Source organism: Elephantulus edwardii, unplaced genomic scaffold, assembly GCF_000299155.1.
Source record: "Elephantulus edwardii isolate Elephantulus edwardi_28Jun2011 unplaced genomic scaffold, EleEdw1.0 scaffold00003, whole genome shotgun sequence".
NCBI lineage: Eukaryota > Metazoa > Chordata > Mammalia > Macroscelidea > Macroscelididae > Elephantulus > Elephantulus edwardii.
This window is the reverse complement of record NW_006399753.1, coordinates 3,314,103-3,333,249: the sequence shown is the minus strand read 5'-3', so window position 1 is coordinate 3,333,249 and position 19,147 is coordinate 3,314,103. Positions and strand designations below refer to the sequence as shown.

The following is a 19,147-nucleotide window of genomic DNA, read 5'->3' as shown; positions in this document are numbered from 1 at the left end:
TCATGCTTGGGAGGGTGGAGGGACGGCGCAGGAGAGGAAGGCCCTCTATGAGGTGGATTGATTCAGTGACTGGGATAATCGGGATGGGAGTGTCGAAGACAGTGCGATTGGCACAGGACAGAGCGGAGTTTAGGGCTGTTGTACATAGGGTCACTATGAGTCGCAGGCGACTCGACGGCACATAACATCAACAACAGCAGATGTTTTCTAATGAAAGTTAAAAATTTGAGTCCTAGTGACTATGACTCAGGATGGCATGATCATGAGTCATAACCTGACCACGCGGAAACCCTAGAACTCATCTGTTACTCCTCTGAATCTGCAATACCCAATCATGAGCCTTTTGCTTGCTCCTATAGTCCTGCCTTCAACAATGATGAGTAGACCTGCCACCAATTAGAGAGAGTGTTATCCTCAGCCGTATAGAATGACTCCCACGGCTATGAATCAATCGGACTCTCTCTGCTGAGGCATGGGCTGCCAGCTCCCCTTATCCCAGATCATTATCATTACACTAGTTGAGGTTTAAAGAAAAGAACTCTAAATGTGCCTAACTCAAGCCATAGTATTTAGAATTATTTCTTATGTATCTGGACAATGAACAAGGAAGACTTAAGAAGAATAGATAGCTTTGTATTCTGGTGCGGGAGAAGAGCACTGAATATATAATGTACTGGTAAAAGAACAAAGTAATCTGTCTTGAAGTAAATACACCCAGGGTGCCCTTTAAAGGCAGGGAGGGTGAAACTTCCTCCCACATCATTCGAGCATGCTGTCAGGAGGGACCGCTCTTTGGGAAATACATCATGGTGGGAAATGCAGAGGGTCAGTGAAGGAGAAAACTTTGACCCTCAACAAGATGGCCTGACACAGTGGAGGTGACAGCGGGCCTGGGCATGTTGGAGATGAGCCTGGAACAGGACAGGGTGAGGTTCTGACCTGATGTTCCGGGGTCGACTCAAGGGCACTGAACAGCGCAGCAGCAAAGGTGCTGGAATCCGGCTGCTTCTTGCAGTCCCTGAAGGAGCCTGTGCGGTGAGCTCGTGAATAAGGGTGCTTCTCATCCTTCCACACAGCTGTGTCCTCTGCTGTGCTCCACAACCAAGAAGTCGGCCAGCAAAACGCTGGAGGTGATGCTCTCAACTCCCCCAATGTGCCCCTTAGAATTTGGGGGTGCTCCTGGGAGGCTCCTATTTTATGCAGGCCATTCTCTCAGCTTAGAAATTTCTCGCCTAACCCCTTCCAAGCAAACTAGCACCCGCTCAGCCCTCAGTGTCTTGCCCACCCCACGTCCTGGGAGGTTTTGGAGCTCCTGCCGCCTGTACCTGGGGACTCTGCATGCACGCTGTCATCACGGAATAGCGTCCCTGTCCCTCACTGGCCACGTCAAGGAGGGGGTGGTCTTCCGTCTTTTTAAACCAACTCCAGCATGATAGAACTCTGTACAGTATAGGACACCCCTGGGCTAAGGGCATTGTTTAATGATTGCTAGCGAATGTCTACATCACTGAACTACCACCTCTATCGAGAGAGTAACATCCTCATCTCCCTAAATCCACAGAGAATGTCCACCATCCACCACAGCCCTTGGCACCCTGTCCCCATGCTGGCAGTCCACCAAGGGTGGTCTTCCTCCCTGTGAACTAGTTTGGCCTGCTCTAGAATTCCATGGACATGGAGTAACAGACCCCATTGCACTGGCTGCCCCTATGAGCACCGGGCTCCTTTGAAGAGTCAGCCAGTTTACTGCACCAGTGTGTCTGTTTCTCCTGCCGAGGAGTGTTCCACTGTATAGAGAGAACAATTCAATGGTCATCAGCTAATGGACATTGAGGGGTTTTCCTTTTTAGCCATCAGGAATAAAGTTTTATGACACTTGAGCACAAGCATTTGTGTGAAACCAAGTATTCCTTTCTCCTTGTCAACACCTGAAAATGGAATTGCTGGCTCACATAGAGTCTTGGTTTCATGGGATTGTGGTACTAAACACCATTATGGATGATAGTAAAGAATAGAAATGTACTATCACACAGTTCTGAAAGCTGGGATGTCAGCGGACTACATTCTCTCTCTCTCTCCCTCCCTCTCTCTCTCCCCCTGGCCATTCTGTGATGTCGTTGGGCCTTTGTGGGTATCCCTCAGCTGGTAGATGGTTCTCCACATTCCCTCTTCCCTTGAACATGACTTTGTTTCCCTGTCTCTCTTTATCTTTAAAGGTATGTAGCTCAGAAACGACTCGATGGCACATAACAACAACAACAACAGCTCAGATCCATGTGACAAAGATGGGCATTCTCTTCCTGTGCTACTTACCGGCTCTGAAAACTGCTGTAAGGTCAGCTATGGGGCAGACAACAGACTGCTCTTTTAAAAAACACTATTATGGGAGCTCTGGTGGCCTAGTGGCAAGAAGCTGCAACTACAATCCCAGAGGCGAACGGTTCGAATCCACCCGATGCTCTGCCGGGGAAGGAGGGACAATCTCTTCCTGTACCAGTCAGACCTGATTTGACGGTACACTCACACAAAAATAATAATAAAAAAAAAACACACAACAAAAAAAAACCACCCACTATTAAGAAGGATGGAATTAGGATCCGTCTACTTGACTATGACTTCATTAATTTAACATCTTCAAAGGCACCTTCTCAAGCAGGGGGGTTAGGACTTCGGCCTGTTTTGAGGAGGGGGGGCATTGCAATCCCGTACACATGCTCAGCAGAAGTACAACCTTTTCAGAACTGCCTCCTAGAGTGTCCATCCCACCCCTGCACTACCTGGGACCCCCAGGCTCCAGGCTGTGTGTCAGCCACTCCCCTTGGCCCCTCACAGTGGCGCAAACACTGCCTCCACCACTGTCCACATGAAGCACTGGGCAGCACTGGCCGGACCTACCTGCCGATGCTGCATCATGCGGGTCTCTGGCTTGTCCTTCGCCATCCCTGTTTGACCATCATCGGTAATGACAACTGGGCACAATTACATCTTTTATAATTTGTGCAACTACATTCTACGAAGCCTAGCGATCATTATTAGCATTATTATTTGTTAAGCAGATCTATCTGTGCTCAACATGTCAGTCAGTCTCAACCTTTACACCCTTTGTCATCCCATCCCCAGTTCAAGGTAGGCAATTTTTCCTCTGGGAGAAGGAGAAAGGTGGGGGCTCCTGTTTCCCTGGGGTTCTTTATAAAAGAATGCAGGTGAGTCTCTCTACAAGGCCACTTCCCTCCTGGAGAAGTTAGACCAGGGGAGGTCAGAGCTGAGAAGAAAAACACATTTGGGTCTTTTTGATATGTTGTCAGGGGTAAGGGTGCTGTGCCCCCGTGATGCAGAGAGTCTGGGAAGTTGGCATGCATAGAGATTAATTTAAGTACAGTAGCTTGCAAGTAGGGACAGAGAGGAATGTGCAATGGTCAGTTTCTATCCACCACTGAGAGTAAAAGGCAAGCTATCTATGGCATTTTTGACAGAAGAGTCATCCACAAAGGTGGGGTCAGCATTGTGGGGTGGAGGAGCTAGGAATGTCATGCTCAAAGTTAGGGAGCCAAGATGGAGTTGGCTTGGAGGCTTCTGGGTCTTGTTAGCAAGACTTATTCTGGGATGCTGTGTGTGTGGTTTTGTGCACTGCAAGCTCAACCTTCCATTGGGGTTCTGGTTTCCCCTCTTCCCTTCTCACAGGTCGCCCATCAATCACCTAGCCTTAGCCCTTGAGTGTCTTGGGAGCTGGTTTGCCCAGTTTCTCTGGAGGAACCTGTAAAAGCACCAACCTGGGGGCCAGAATGTTCCATGCCCCAGGATACAGGCTGGTTCGTTCCTGCTCATCAGTTTTACTGCATAGGGTGGGTTAATTTTTGCCTACCTAATGGGTCTCCATTGTTCTGGCCCGGGGCATGAAACATTAGGGGAAAGGGCTTTCAAAGGAACCAGAGAAAGGGAAGGGGACCATGAGTTCCTGGGCTGCGGCCTTTCCACACCCTGCTTTAGTACAAGGATGTCCGTGGCATGGGGGTGTTTCCTTTAACTTCTTGGATGGGTTAGAAAACCAAGACCAACAGAACCAGGCCTGACTCCTTGAGGCACAGGCCGGGCACATCTCCCCTCCCCAATCCTTCCCCCAGTTCCGACACCTGGTCCCTCCAAGTATGAACAGAAAGATGCTGAGAGAGACCTAATGCCATGAGCAAGTTAGGGCAATGACGCTGGAGCTCGGGGAGGTCCACACTCAACACTGACCTTCTGGAACCAACCACTGCAGCTACTGGGCAGAAATCCGGGACTTGGCCTCAGCAGAGCTGTGCAAACTCCTGCTGGTGCTGGCGGTGGGTGCTCCCCAAAATTCCCCAGCAGATGCCCCCGCTGCTAGTGCCGCCAGGGAAGAAGACGGACCATGTCTCTCCGGGCCCTAGACTCTCACCAGAATATCCAGCTGGTAAAACCCAACCAGAAGTCACTGGCAAAGGATCGTGGGAAGGGGAGTAATGGTGCCAAGAGCCTAGGATTCAGGGACATGCGCAGGGAAGGCTGGGAATAGGCAGAGCGCAGCCCTCAGGTGTTGTGAAGGCAACACAGTGCCACGCTGACTCAGTGTGCTTCTCTCAGGACATCAAGTCCCCTTGCCTTATGCTCATTAATACTCCTGCAGTTAGTTTTAGGCTTGATGCCCATTTCCTTTGTTTAAAAACAAACAAACAAAATAACCAAAAAAACAAACATTTTCTTCTTTGGAAATCTGCTTCTTTGCTTCTTCTGTCTCTACTGCTCAAGAAGACCCACGAGTGCATATGCCACCTGTTGGGTCTGGGACCATATTTCTTTTTTTCCGATTGAATTTTTTCAGTTCTTTTAAACAGTAAATGGACACATATTTAGATGGGGGAAGGCAAGGAAGTATCCAGTGAGGAGACAATCCACAGTATCACAACAGAAAGGAAAAGACACAGAGAAGTTAAGAGGAATGGCAAGTCTTTTCCTACTTCCTCCAGTCTCATATCTCACAGAGAAAGAATAACAGTTAGTGGAAGCTCAGCTGCTAATTAGGAGGCTGGTGGCCCGTCCACTCCTCGGCTCTGCTGCAGAAAGGCCTGGTCACAACAGGCAGGAAAGCAATAGAGAACCAACAAGTCCTTAATGAAACCTGAAAAGGAGTGTCTCCCTACCCAGGATAGAGACCTCCTTAGCAAGCTGAAATCTGCTGGCAATGTCCCTCCTTCACTAATTAATGTCTAGGGCAGAGTCACTCCCTTTCTGTGAAGATGATAGCGCCTTCTGAACTTATTGTGTCAGGATGACCTTTTCTGTGAATAAGAAAGAAAACTTGAAAGCATAAAGCAGCTTTATTAAGGGGGCTCCTGGGCAAGGAGAGACAGACCAGGGGAAAGTCTTTTAGCCTAAGGTGGGTTGGGCAGGTTTTTATAATGAGGGTTTTTAGGGAGGGAAGGATGGGGCATTATTCCATTGTGGTTTAGCCAGGTGGGCCAGGCTGTTGATTCCCTTTGTTGACATGTTGATATTCTTTGTTACTTCATTCTCTACCTTGACCTTGGTCTGGGCCTGACATTCTAGCCTCTTTAGGCTACTTCTCTCTGAAGAGGGGTGAAGATCTGGGGCTCAGAGGCTGGACTGGGATATGAGGAGAAGTGTGGCATCAGGATTGAAGGTACACTCATCAACAATCTACCTTATGCAGATGATACTGTTGTGCCGAAATTGATGCAAGAACATGAGGGATCTTATTACAAGCTCTCGAGCACGCAATCTACAAACACGGACGCAGTGGCCACGTGGCAGAGCCCCCCCCCCCCGCCCGAGCACTTCGAGACGAGGGTTTTTATTGGTGCTGGAAGTGGCAAAGACTGAGTGAGGGGCAGGGAGATACAAGGGGATTGGGGAACTTGTCAGGTAAGATGGAGGTAGCGCTCGGTGATTTGCTAATTTGTATATGAGCGGGCTCATTAGCAAGGGCCCCAACATTTAGCATCCTCTGACTGGAGCAAGGTTCATACAGGAGGAGTGAATCACTTCTTTGTTCCTGAGGTCCTTTCAGGAAGGGAACAATTCGATTGGCACAGGACAGAGCGGAGTTTAGGGCTGTTGTACATAGGGTCGCTATGAGTCACAGGCGACTCGATGGCACATAACAACAACAACAACAAAAGCTACTTTACAATAGGCTAAAAGTACCTGTACAGGTTGGCACACTTTACAGACAGGGAGATGGGAGTAAAAGTAAAAGAAGGCTTAAATGGGTATTCTGGCCATCTCTGAGTCTGTTGGCAGAAATTATCAAGATCTTGAAGGGTATTAAAATAAAAAGGTTCTATTCTTGGACCATCAAGAGTTGTTATCTAGCTGGTATTGTGGCCATGCCAGATTATAGTAAAAGATTAGTTTCTTGGAGCAGAGGTCCTCAGCCTGGCCCAAATTTGAAAGATTTGAAAGCAGGCAGCCCAAAGGACTCTCCCTTGGGGGTTTAGACATTTGGCTACCCATGGTGTTCAGATCCATTGGTGAGGGCAGCCAAGATATCAGAGCGTCCTCTGAAAGCCAGAGCCTCAGATTTTGGGAAAGGCTAAAAGATGGTGTGGGTATCCCCTATTACAATTAATAGCCTGGAAGCACCTAGCACTTGGGTGAGCTCCTGACACAGGCCTGCAGTTTTTGGATATATGTGCTAACAGGAGTCCAGTTGGGCAGACCTGAATCCCAAGGGAGCTCAAAATGTCTGGGAAATGCCTGGGAAGTTTTATGGACAATTGGGTTTGGCTTTAGGAGCCTCCAGAGAAGGGAAGAAGAGAATACCGAAATCAAGAGAATGAAACCTGCAGAGAGTTCTCGATGAGGGGAGGCACCAGATAACTTCCAGCAAGGACTCTTCCAGAATAGAGGTAGCAGTGGACAGGAAGAATGAGGCGTTCAGGGAAAGTTGACACTGCTGAAGACTAGACATAAACACAAAATGGATGGAAACAGCCAAGAAAGGGTTTGTCCCCTCAGTCTATGCAGGCATCCTTCCAACCATGCCCTTTGTTGAGTAAAAGTGTGTATTAGCAATAGGCATGCCCATCTCAAGCCCAAGCCTGGTTGGGGGTCTCTAGAGGATCTCCAAAATGACCATTAAGTCATATGACAACACCATGGAACCACTGGTGGGAACCCTATCAAACTCCATGGCTTCAGAGTAGTGTCAGCCACGGAGACTCTTCACAAGCACTCAAAGTATTCAGTCAGCAGATATACACACAGAACAGGAGAAGAGGAGAGAAATGGGACGTTGCATTACTGTTCAATGTCTTGACACCGTGCGAGCTGGTAGGTTCGAAAGAGAGGGGTGCCACACTTGCCCCAAAAGAGAGCAGGGGCGCAACATGCCTCAACTCCTCCCCCAGGTTTCATGCACCAGACGTTAGGTCTTCACACTGGATGTAAGGCCAAGGACTCAAGGAAGGGATCAGAGAGAAAGAGAAAGCTAAAGAAGCTTTATTAAGGTGGCTCCCGGGCGGGATTCCTTGGTCTGGAGAGAAAGACAAACGAGGGGGGAAAATAAAATTTTGGAGAACTCTTGTGACCTAGTGGCATGAAGCTTTACTGTAATCCCGAAGGCGCATGGTTTGAATCCACCAGATGCTCTACTGGAGGAGGGGCAATCTCCTCCTGTACCAGCTGGATCTGATTTGACAGTACACACACTCGCACACACAATAATAAAATTTAAATGTTTTTAATTTTAATTGTAATTTTATTGAACATTTACAGAGAAGTTAGATTTTCATTCGTTTACCGTTGCATGAAGGAAGCCTTTGAAGAGTCATCGACATTAACTGAATGTCGGCTAGAGCTGCTCTAAATCACTCTTTCCTATTCTCCCATTTTGTTTTCTTCTTTACATGATGTGTTCAATCAAAGCATTTTCCCCTGAGACAGTTCAGACTAAGGAGGCCAGCATTCAGCTGATGCAGGCATCATGAGGCCCAGGGTACACTCTCTGTGAGTTGCCTGGGCACCTCCAGGTATTCCTTAACTACCTTTAGATCTGCTAGGAGCTTTTAGGTGACATGCCAGTGACCCCTGTATGACCTTCTGGAGGGCAGTTACCCTGAAAGAGCCAATTTTGTGATGACCAAACACCTAACAAGACAGACACCATCATGAAAGGGAAAAAATACAGTACACGCCCTGCGATGACTAAAACAGCTGACTAGAAAGATAAGAGCTTGGCAGCCAGCTGTGTGCACCTACCGACTTGCATCTTCTCTCCTTTTCTGATGTTAATCTAGCCTTTCACACCCTAAAACTCAAACTCATTGCCATCCAGTCAGAACTGACTCAGATGACAGTTCGGTGGGATTCTGGAGACTGGAAATCTTCCTTGCAGTAGCTGGTGGATTTGAGTTGTCAGAGGCACCACCAGCAGCTGGCAGCACAGCTGCTTGAAGACTGACCCAGCAGCGCTCCTAAATTTGTTGTTAGGTGCTGTCAAGTCAACTATGACCCATGGCGACCCTGTGAACCTTGCCCTGTCCTGTGCCATCCTCACCGTCTCCAACACTCTTGGGCTGTTAGTCACTGCATCAATCCATCCCACTGAGGTCTTCGTTTACACAGACCCTCCACCTTTATAAGCATAATGTCCTTTTCCAAGGACTAGCCTCTCCTAACATGACCAAATTGTGTGAAATGGAGTTTCATCATCCTTGTCTCCTTGGTTTCACCTTCTCCAGGACAGATCTATTTGTTCTCTTGGCAGTCTATGGATAGTCAATATTCTTCTCCAGCACCACAACTCAAAGGTATCAAAGTTGGACAGAGCTGCCCAACTTTCAGATGCACAGCGAGTAACTGAAAACATCATGGCTTGGGTCAGGCACACCTTAGTCTTTAAACTGACATGACTGCTCTTCAGTACTCTAGAGAGGTCCTCAAAAGCCAATTTCCTCAATACAACTCATCCTTTGACTTCTTGACTGCTGCTACCACAGGGGTTGACTGTAGACTCAAGTAATGAAATTGTTCACAACTTCAATCTTTTCTCTATCATGGCCCAGGAGTATTTTTGTTTTCTAGATGTTGAGATGTAATCCATATTGAAGCCTCCATCTTTTGCAGAAAGTGCTTCAAGTCTTCTTTACTTTCAACAAGCAAGACTGTGTCACCTGTGCTACACAGCTTGTTGATATGCCTTCCTCCATTCCTGATGCCACATTCTCCTTTATGAAGTCCAGCTTCTGGAATGATTTGCTTGGCATACAGATTAAAATAAGAGAAAGGATACTGTAGTACAAGAGTTTATTGTTCAAAATGTCCTTCCTAATCATTGACTTTGACTTTGCCATATGGTTGGCTGGGAATATGCGAATAGGGTGTATTATAAACTGAACAGAATGTCAAAATTTGAGAATTTCATCACCAGCAAAGCAGTAGAGAATGCAGCAGGCCCTTGAGGGCCAGAAATTCTTGTGCTGTCAGGCAGACCTACAAGAGAACAGCAGAGAACCAGAGACCAACATGAGACGGAGCTGACCTGGGGACTACTGCTCCATGGAACCACAGCTAGGAACCTTGGCCACATTTGTTGGATAGCAGGGGAGAGTCGTAATTGGCAGGACTAAGAGCTTTGTTACTCTTCAGCAGTATTTTGCTTGCATAGGATATTGTTCTATAATTTCCACATTCTGTTGGATCTTTTTTGGGGGGTGGGGGGAATGGGAAAACTATGGACCTCTTCATTCAGTTGCTCAGGTAGCTGCCCTCCAGATCTCTTGGCACCATCTGGTGAGCACATGCAGGGGTGCATCTGTTGGTTGGACCAAAGGTGTTTAGTAAACATAAGATTTTCTCCAAGCCCTTAACCTAGCCTACAATTACTCCCTTGCTGAGGCAGATTTTAGAAGTTCACTTCATATATGTTGTTAGGTGCCACCAAGCTGACAATTCCTAGTGATTTTATGAACACAGATCAGAATTTTGCCTTATCGTCATCGCCATGATCTGTCCTGCTTGAGCCTTTTGTAGTTTGTAGTGTCAATCCACATCACTGAGTAGTAATCGGCTCAAGGACACTTGTTGTTATGTGCCATCAAGTAGTCTGTGACGCCTAACGACCCTAGTTCAGCAGCTCTGAAGCCTGCCTAGTCCTGAGCCAGTCTCACTCATTCCAACAAACTGACCCCCATTGCTCCAGTTACTCTATCAATGCATCTCATCTGGGGTCTCCTTCTCCCATGCTGGCCCTCCACCCTTCCAAGCATAGTATCCTTCTCCAAGAACTGGTCTCTACTGGCCACGTGCCCAAAGTATGTGAGACAGAACTTCAAAATCCTAGCCTCCAAGGAAAGACTTAATTTCACCCTCTCCAAGACAGACCTATTTGCTTTCTTGGCAGTCAATGGTATGTTCAGGACTTCTCCAGCATCATAATCCAAAGGCATCGATTCGTCCTCTGTTACCCTCAGTCATTGTCAAGTTGAGGACAGTAGCCACAACATATGATGTACTTTTCCCCTTTCCTTTTACTTCTCCCCCCCTTTCCACTCAGAACGTAAGCCTCAAGAAAGTTTAGTTCGCTCGAGTCACCCCCGTGTAGCTGGTGAGCCTTGTGCAGCCTGGCCCAAGATCCTGCCCTCACCTCTCTGGAGGAAGTGCACTACAGAGAAGAGGTGATGGACACCTCTGCCTTTCAGGCAGAGATTGACCAATTTATGTCACTTGTCATCAGTATGTTCTAGTGCAAAAGGAAATTTTCCTTAGAGAGTTGATGTCAAATGCTTTTGATGCACTGGACAAGATTCACTATGAGAGCCTGACAGACCCAAGTTGGACACTGGTAAAGAGCCTAAAATCGACATTATCCCCAACCCCCAGGAGCACACTTTGACTCCTGTGGACACAGGAATTGGCATGGCCAAGGCTGATCTCATAATTTGGGAAACAGTTGCGAAGTCTGCTACTAGAGCGTTTATGGAGGCTCTGCAGGCCGGTGCAGACATCTCCATGATCAGTCAGTTTGGTGTTGGCTTTTATTCTGCACATTTGGTGGCAGAGAAATTGGTAGTAATCACAACACACAATGCTGCTGAGCAGTACGCCTCAGAGTCTTAAGCTGGGGGTTCCTTTACAGTTCATGCTGACCATGGTGAGCCCACCGGTCAGGGTACTAAAGTGTTCCTGCACCTTAAAGAACAGAGTACTTAGAAGAAAGATGAGTCAAAGAAGCAGTGAAGAAGCACTCACAGTTCCTAGGCTAACCCATCACCCTTTACTTGGGAAAGAAAGAGAGAAATCCGTGATGATGAAGCAGAAAAGTGAGAAAGAAGAAGATAAGGCTGATGAAGAGAAGACCAAGACGGAATATGTGCATTCAGATGAGGAGGAGGATGACAGTAAAGGAAAAAAAAAAGAAAAGAAAAAATTACGGAGAAATACATTTATCAGGAGGTATTCAACAAGACTAAGCCCATTTGGACCAGAAATCCTGATGACACCACGCAGGAGGAATATGGAGAGTTCTACAAGAGCCGTCCTAATGACTGGGAAGACCACTCAGCGGTCAAGCACTTCTCAGTAGAAGGTCAGCTGGAATTCAGAGCACTGCTATTTATTCCTGACTGGGATCCCTCTGAGAACAAGAACAACATTAAACTTTATGTTCACCATATGTTCATCATGGACAACTGTGATGAGTTGCTACCACAGTGCGTGAACTTCATCCCCATGGTGTAGTTGACTCTGAGGCTCTGCCCCTCAATACTTGTCAAGAAATGTTGCAGAAAAGCAAAATCTTGAAGGTCATATCTGCTAAATCATCAACAAGAAGTGCCTTGAGCTCTTCTCTGAGTTGGCGGAAAGAAACTTCTACAGGAAAGTCTATGAAGCATTCTCTAAAAACCTGGAGCTTGGAATCCATGAGGACTCTACTAACCAGCATCACTTTTCTAAGCTACTTCACTATCACACTTTTCAGTCTGGAAATGAGATGATGTCGCTCTCAGAATGTGTCTCGCATGAAGTAGACCCAGAAGTCCATCTATTACACCACTGGTAAGAGTAAAGAGCAGGTGGCCAGCTCTGCTTTTGTGGAATGAGTGCACAAGCAGGACTGAAAATATCGATGAGTACTGTGTGCAACAGCTCAAGGAGTCTGATGGAAGAGCCTGGGTTCTGCCTCCAAGGCGGGCCTAGAACTACAAGGGGATGAAGAGGAGAAAAAGAAAATGGGTGTGAGTAAGGCCAGCTTGAGGACCTCTCATGAGGAAATTTTGGATAAGAAGGTTGAGAAGGTGACAATTTCCAATAGGCTTGTACCTTCCCCCTGCTGCACTGTGACTAGCACATATGGCTGGCCACTGATGTGGAGCTGATCATGAAAGCACAGGTGCTTTAGGACAACTGGACAATAATGGGCTACATGCTGGGGGAGGGGCGGGAGCACCTTGGAGACCAACCCCAAGTATCTGATAGTTGAGGCACAGACAGAAAGCTGAGGCAGACAAGAATGAGAGAGCTGTCAGGACAAATACTGCACAACGCCACTGTTTAGGAGGAATATATGTACTATTGTCATCACAAGAGCCCAGAATGAGAGCTGCATAGTCCAGTGGAAGCGGCAGAGAATTGTGTAACAATCAATTTTTTTTTTTTCCCAGAGAAAAACGAACTGGGGGGAGGGGTGGACAGGGAGGAAAGCGCAACAATGAGTGCATGGAAATCCAAAGTCTCTGTAAACTTAAATTTTTCTTTTTAAAAAATGAAAAGAGCTGTTAAGGACTTGGTGCTGCTATTGTTGGAAACCGCACTCCTCTCTTTTGGCTCCTCCCCTGAGGATCCCAGACTCACTCCAACCACATCTAACCCCCCAAGATCACGATCAGCTTAGGCACTGATGATGAGGTGACAGTTGAGGAACCCAGGGCTGCTGTTCCTGATGAGACCTCCCCATCTGAGGGTGATGAGGCTGCATCTCACACGGAAGTCGATCAGAAGCTCTTACAGTAACGGGCCCCTACCCCCCAGCAACCCTGAGGCTCCCACAGCAGCCTGGAGCTGTCCTCTCTCATCTCGCTCTTTACTGACAGCTAGTGTTTTTCTTTCCTGTCTGTAAGGCAGGAAGGGCCTCTGATCTCACCCCCTTCCTCAAGAATAAGGTTGGATGTTGTGTATTGTGTTTTGTTTATTTTGTCCTGAAATTAAAGTATGCAAAATAAAGATGACATTTTATATATTTTGCTTTTTAAAGGCTGCGTGGCGCTGACCCGAGGGGCTCCCCTAAAGGAGGGCAGGGCGGGCGCGACCACGCTCATTCCCCGCAATCTGCAAACAGGGGGCAGACACGCCCCGCCCACCGCACGTCACGAGCCCGGCGTCATGACGTGCCGGCTACCACGCCCACCAGCGACGCGCACCAGTGACGCACGGCTCGCGCGCAGGCGCAGCAGCTCACGAGCCGCAGAGCATGATGGGGCTGGAAGTCCCGCCGAGAAGGCTCGCGACCACACAACTCCCACGAGGCAGCGGGGCGCAGCCGCCCGGGCAACAACTTTGTCTGCCGGGCCCGTCGCGGCGGGAGTCGGCGGCAGCGTGCTGGCGGTTGGACCTGCGGCGGGTGCCGACCGTGGGCCAGGGTGGAGGGATGGCAGACGTGATCGTGGGCAAAGAGAAGGGCGGGGAGCAGCGGCTGGTGTCGCTGCCCCTGTCCCGCATCCGGGTCATCATGAAGAGCTCCCCCGAGGTGTCCAGCATCAACCAGGAGGCGCTGATGCTCACAGCCAAGGCCACGGTGAGTCAGGGTGCGTGGGGGGAGGAGTAAGGGCTGGGGGAGAGGCCACATCGCGACCGTCCCGCCCCGCCCCGCTGGGCTGGCGCCACACTGCCCAGTCCCCTTCGGCCCACGCACGGCCGCTGTAGTGCGCAGGCGCACGCGGCACCCCGCCTCGCCCGCGTGCACGGCTCTCCGGTTTAGCGTCTTCCCGCCCCGCCCTCCCTGCGCAGCCCGCCCCCCTTCCTGTTTAGCTCCAGCTCATTGTCACGAGGCGGCGCGTTCTCTGGCTCTGATACCGAGCGGTCCCCCCTCCGCCTTCCTCGTAAAACAGTTCCGCGCGCGGCCCCACCCCTCGAGCCGGCGACTCCCGCCTTACCTTGCGCGTCTGCTGCGCGGCGCCCCGCCCCACGTCCTGCGTCTTTCGTCCTGCACGCCCCGCCCCTCACGTTCTGCACGCCCCGCCTCTTGCGTCCTCGGTCCTATACGCCCCGCCCCTCGCGTCCTGCGTCCTCGGTCCTGCACGCCCCGCCCCACGCGTCCTGCGTCTTCCGTCCTGCACGCCCCGCCCCTCACGTCCTGGGCCCAGCACGCCCAGCCCTTACGACGTGCGTTTTTCCCACGCGCGTCCACCTGCCTAGTGGTCTCGGGGCCAGCACCCCTCTCCGAGACCTCATTCCTTATTGTGGACGGCATGTTCCGGCCAATGCCGTGGCTGCCGACGGCTGGAGAGGGGCCGAGCATGGCATCACGGGGAGTCCACGGGGGCGGGGCCTTCGGCGCCTGCTCCCCATTCCCCTGCAGACCCCCAGCCTGCATTGACGTCATCCCAGCTTGTGCTCCCCCGTCATCGCTGCCCGGGGACCTTTCGGACATGCAGGCCTGGTCCACTGCGCACTGCCCGCTTTGTGCGTCCCCAGGGTCCACGTCAGAACCCCTCTGCCTGTGCAGTTGTTTTCTGTTATGTTAAGTAGGACAGTAGGATCTTCAGGTCCCTTTGAGCAGTTGTTGCTAACCCGTAGCTGACCCTCCCGCACGCGTTCGTTCAAGTTGCAAAAAACTGATGGGCGATGGCGCATCTGCTGTGGAGCAGCTTGTCGATTTGAACCCCGAGCCTTCGGGTTGGCAGTGCAGCTCCTTAGCACTAGGCACCCTGCTGATTGAACTAGCTGGGTTAAATCACAGATGAAAACCTGCACGGAGGCTTAGACCAGGCCCCGGCCAGGTAGACTGGAGAGTTAGCTTCCAGAGGGGTCAGAGGCTGCAGCAGGGCGCCCGGGGGAAGGTGTACGTGCTCTCTTGTTCTCAGAGTAGAGAATGGACATTACGCATTTCTGAGTTACCGTTTAGTCGAGTTCAAATATTTCTCATGCCTTAGAACTCTAACGCCACCCCTGGGGAATGCTGGTTCCCACGGTGACAGGACCTTCCACTCTCTGTGACCTTATGCCCTCCCTTCCTGGCTTGCCCCCCATTTCCTGTCGTTAAATCTGAGAAAGCAGCATGATTTGCAGTCAGCTAAACTTGGAAATTGCTTAAAAATGTAAGTTCCACGAGAAGTTTTTCTTCTTGGTCTCGTTTTAGGAACTCTTTGTTCAGTATTTGGCCACCTACTCCTACAGACATGGCAGTGGAAAAGAAAAAAAGTCTCTGACCTACAGTGATCTGTCAAATACTGCCGAGGAATCAGAAACGTTTCAGTTTCTCACAGGTACTTTGTCGCATTCTGGGTAAAAGTGCTTGGAAGTCTGCTGTCTTCCCTCCCCGGCCTGTAGGCCCTAGACATTTGCTGTCTTCCCTCAGGGGATGCTTCCCGTTTTCCTTCAGCTTGATTATGGTTTGGTAATTATTACTTTTACTTGATAATATTTTGTAACATGGATGATAAGAATATTGGCAGGCAACAAGCCTCAGAGTGGCTGGTGGCTGGTCGAGCCTGACAGCCAGCCCTTCACAACCTATCTTCAGGGCTGCCCGAGGGCCGACTCCATAGCCCTGCAGCAGACAAACTCCTGCCGTCCTCCATCTTAGCCTTAGGTCACCTTGGGTTCCGGGATAGTTCACCCAGGAGTGCCACCTAAACTTGGTCTTCTTTGGAACCTAGTCTAGAAGTCAACGTGGGAAGCTGTTCATTTTGAACTTTTCCTTGATGCAGTTGTGCTCCATCATAACCACTGGTAACGTAGGCTTTCTGTTTTTAAGATATATTACCAAAGAAGATTTTAGCGAGTAAGTGCCTGAAGATGCTCAAAGAGAAGAGTGAAGTGGATGAAGATGAGAATGCCGGTGATGAAGCTGAATCTTGAGATAAAGGACTCTGCAGTTCAGCCTGCTGAAGCGGTCGGGGCAAGCAGCACTGCTTCAAAGCAAGCACAGCTCCCCTGCCGGTCTCTTCACCTACCAGCCCGTGGGGGTGGCTTCTCACCTGGCTGGGGCAGGGTGTCTCTTAGAGCTCCACTGTTCGAAGCCAACAAGAAGTTCCCCAAGGGCAGTGCTTCTCCCAGGTCCACTCTGCAGTTGAAGGATCTAGGAGTGGCCATCTGTGTACCTGTGGTCAGAGCCAGCTATAGCTCTGTGCTGCAGAGGTAAACAAAACTGCCCAACATCTTTGTTTACAGAGACTCTGAGAGTCTCTAAAAGCAGCTATCTCTACTCAGTGTATATTTTAAGTTAGGGTTAGGTCTTGAAAGCAACTAGATTTCATTTTGGCTAAATATGTAGTTTATGGGTAGTATGTTACATATGAATTTTTGTATTTCAAAGTCCTGTTTTCCTTTATCCAAATACATTATTCTTCTATTGTAATAAGATGTACAATCAATGTATTGTTTTTACAGTAAAGTATTTTACAAAAGTTGTTTGTGAGCCCCTTGCTGTGCTGTGTATGATGCCTGGGACTGTGCAAGAAGTAGAAACCAGCATCTGTAAAGCTCTGACCTTGAGGAAGATCTCAACTGCATAGAGCTGCCTGTGCCTCACTGTGGCCTAAGCACGACCTAATGAACAGTGTAACCTGCTCCGACACCGAGTGCCTCCCTTCTGCTGTCAGTACACAACTGCTGCATCCTCCCCCCAAGTGCCCCTGCGTTACCCTTTATGATCATACCTGCCTGGCCCTGCCCTTCAGCAGCACTTGGCAAACATTCTTTGCAAGGGGCCAAATAGTGGGCGCTCCAGGCTTTGTAGGATGCCTGCTCTATGCTCTCACCTCTGCCCTCAGGATCGGAAAGCAGCCAGGATGACTCACGAAGGAATGCGGGTGGCTGTGTTCTCATAGAACTGCTGTGGATGCCAAAATCGGATCTTGGTGTCATTTTCATGTCATGAAAATATTCTGATTTTTCTTCACCCATTTAGAAATATATAACTGTTGTTGGCTCCCAGGCTGCACAAACCCCCACGGGCTGGGTTTGGCTTGCAGCCCTGAGGTTACTGAGGGGCCTCTGCCTTGTCCAGAAGGTGTGCGGAGGATCACGCTCGGCAGCCTTTGCGTTTGGCTTTACCCTCGGTGTTAACAAGCCTGAGCTCAGCCACGTAGAGTAGCGGGCAGGCCGACTGTGAAGAGGGCCCCTCGTGTGCACACAGACTGGTCTTCTGTCCTCTGGTCAATGGTTAATTCCCAGGGTGTGGTGTGTGAATGTAGGATTTCACTTCACTCAGGTCGACTACCTGTGAGCAACATCGGATGTTTGACAAGAACTGCTGAACTTCTCCAGGTGGCTGTGCCCTTCTGTCCCATCCCCAGCACTCTGCCTTTTTTTTAGTGCTCATATATGTCACTCGTTTTTAATTGGCTGTGGTGTTGAGCTTTGAGTTGAGTGTATTTTGAATACAAGCCCTTAATAGATCCGTGTCTTGGAGATACTGCCTTCCAGTCTTCCCAATATAGTAGCAACTCAGGGTCACCAGGCCAGTCTGTCCAGATCTCCTAAATGCTGTTGGCCTGGGTGTCTGTGCTTAGCGGTGTAATGCTGTTAAGAAATCCCTCACTGGTTGTGCGTGTGTGTAACTAGCTGAAGTACCTGAGCCACCCTAAGCTTTTTTTCTGTTTTTTTAAATTTTATTATTTTGTGTGTGTGTACCATCAAATCAGATCTGACTGGTACAGAAAAGGAGATTATCCCTCCTCCAGCAGAGCAACTGGTGGATTTGAACTGCGTACCTCTGGCATAACAGTGCAGCTTCTTCTGAGGCAGTGATTTTGCGAGCCCTTACCCTTCTTCCTCCACCAACAGTAGCTTGGTGACGGCATCTCCTCACAGGTCTTCTCGCCCTCCTGAACATTCCCTGTGCCAAATGCTCTGAGGTGATCTGAGGACTGAGATGGCTGCTGCCCTCTGTGCACTGTTTTATTTACCTCACCACCTGCAAAGCCAGTTCCCACCTTTCACAAAGGGAATGGGAGCTGAGGTTTTGCGCGAGCTCAGGGCTCAGCTAGACAGCAGTGGGTTGGGATTAAAATCTGGACCAGGGACTCCTGAGGACCCATGGGCCCAACTCCCAACTTTATCTTAAAGACCAGATCTGTCTTTGCTATCCTTTGGCTTCCCCTGCTTCCTCTCCCTGGTGGGCTGCTCTTCCTGAACGGAACAGAAGCATCCATTCACTGTCCACCCTCAGCTAGGGATCTGTTTCTTCTTTGCTAATTCACAGGATGTGTAGCATGCGCTGCTTTTAAATCTTTCCAGCTACATCCTGAATTGCTTGTGCCTAGTAAGCTCAATGAAGTGACAGGTTACCCAGACGGTGTTAAAGCAAGGATGGCTGGCTTGGAGCGTCTACACTGGTGGCATGTCCAGTCGAAGGCCCTGGCTAGGACCCTTACTCTACATAGGGCCAGTGGGCAACAAAGGTGTTCTGTGCTTTTTGTAACCAGAAGTTCCAGTATGCTGTCCAATATTTTATATGTAGTTTATGCACATACATAAGATACATAAAATGTTAAAGTAGGGTGCTCTAGTATTTAAAAAAAAATCACATCTCAGTATCGTAAATAAACTCAACAAGCTGGATTGACAGACTGCAGCAAGACTCAAGTATGCTGGGGTGATAAAGGGTGGCGGAGAATAGGACGGTTCAGATCTGTTGTTGTTCACAGTGTTGCTATGACTTGTACTTTTCTTGATAAGCCCTAACAACAGTCAGTAAAATAGGGAGCCCTGGTGGCTTTGTGGTTGGTAAGGAGTTATGCTGCCAACCTAAAAGCAGGCAGTTCAAATCCACTGACCACTCCACAGAAGATGGGACTCTCACAGCCCCTGAAGACTACAAATGGAACTGTAAAAGAGAATGTCACCATTCTTTCTCACGTATGTGGATCTCCATTGGCACAGAGTCCATCTGTCGCATAGGATGTCCCAGGTGGCTAGATTTGGAGAAGTAAATCGCTAGTCTCTC

At 49.2% G+C, this 19,147-nt stretch overlaps 1 protein-coding gene and 1 pseudogene across 1 annotated transcript; both read left to right on the top strand.

The window, feature by feature from the left end:
- Positions 1–3,073: 3,073 nt before the first annotated feature.
- LOC102858385 lies at positions 3,074–13,403 on the top strand (annotated as a pseudogene).
- Positions 13,404–13,624: 221 nt separating this feature from the next.
- CHRAC1 (chromatin accessibility complex 1) lies at positions 13,625–16,056 on the top strand. The gene is made up of 3 exons (XM_006879450.1): positions 13,625–13,771; positions 15,335–15,461; positions 15,953–16,056. The coding sequence occupies exons 1-3, from the start codon at positions 13,625–13,627 to the stop codon at positions 16,054–16,056; spliced, it is 378 nt and encodes a 125-aa protein (XP_006879512.1).
- The last annotated feature ends 3,091 nt before the right edge of the window (positions 16,057–19,147 follow it).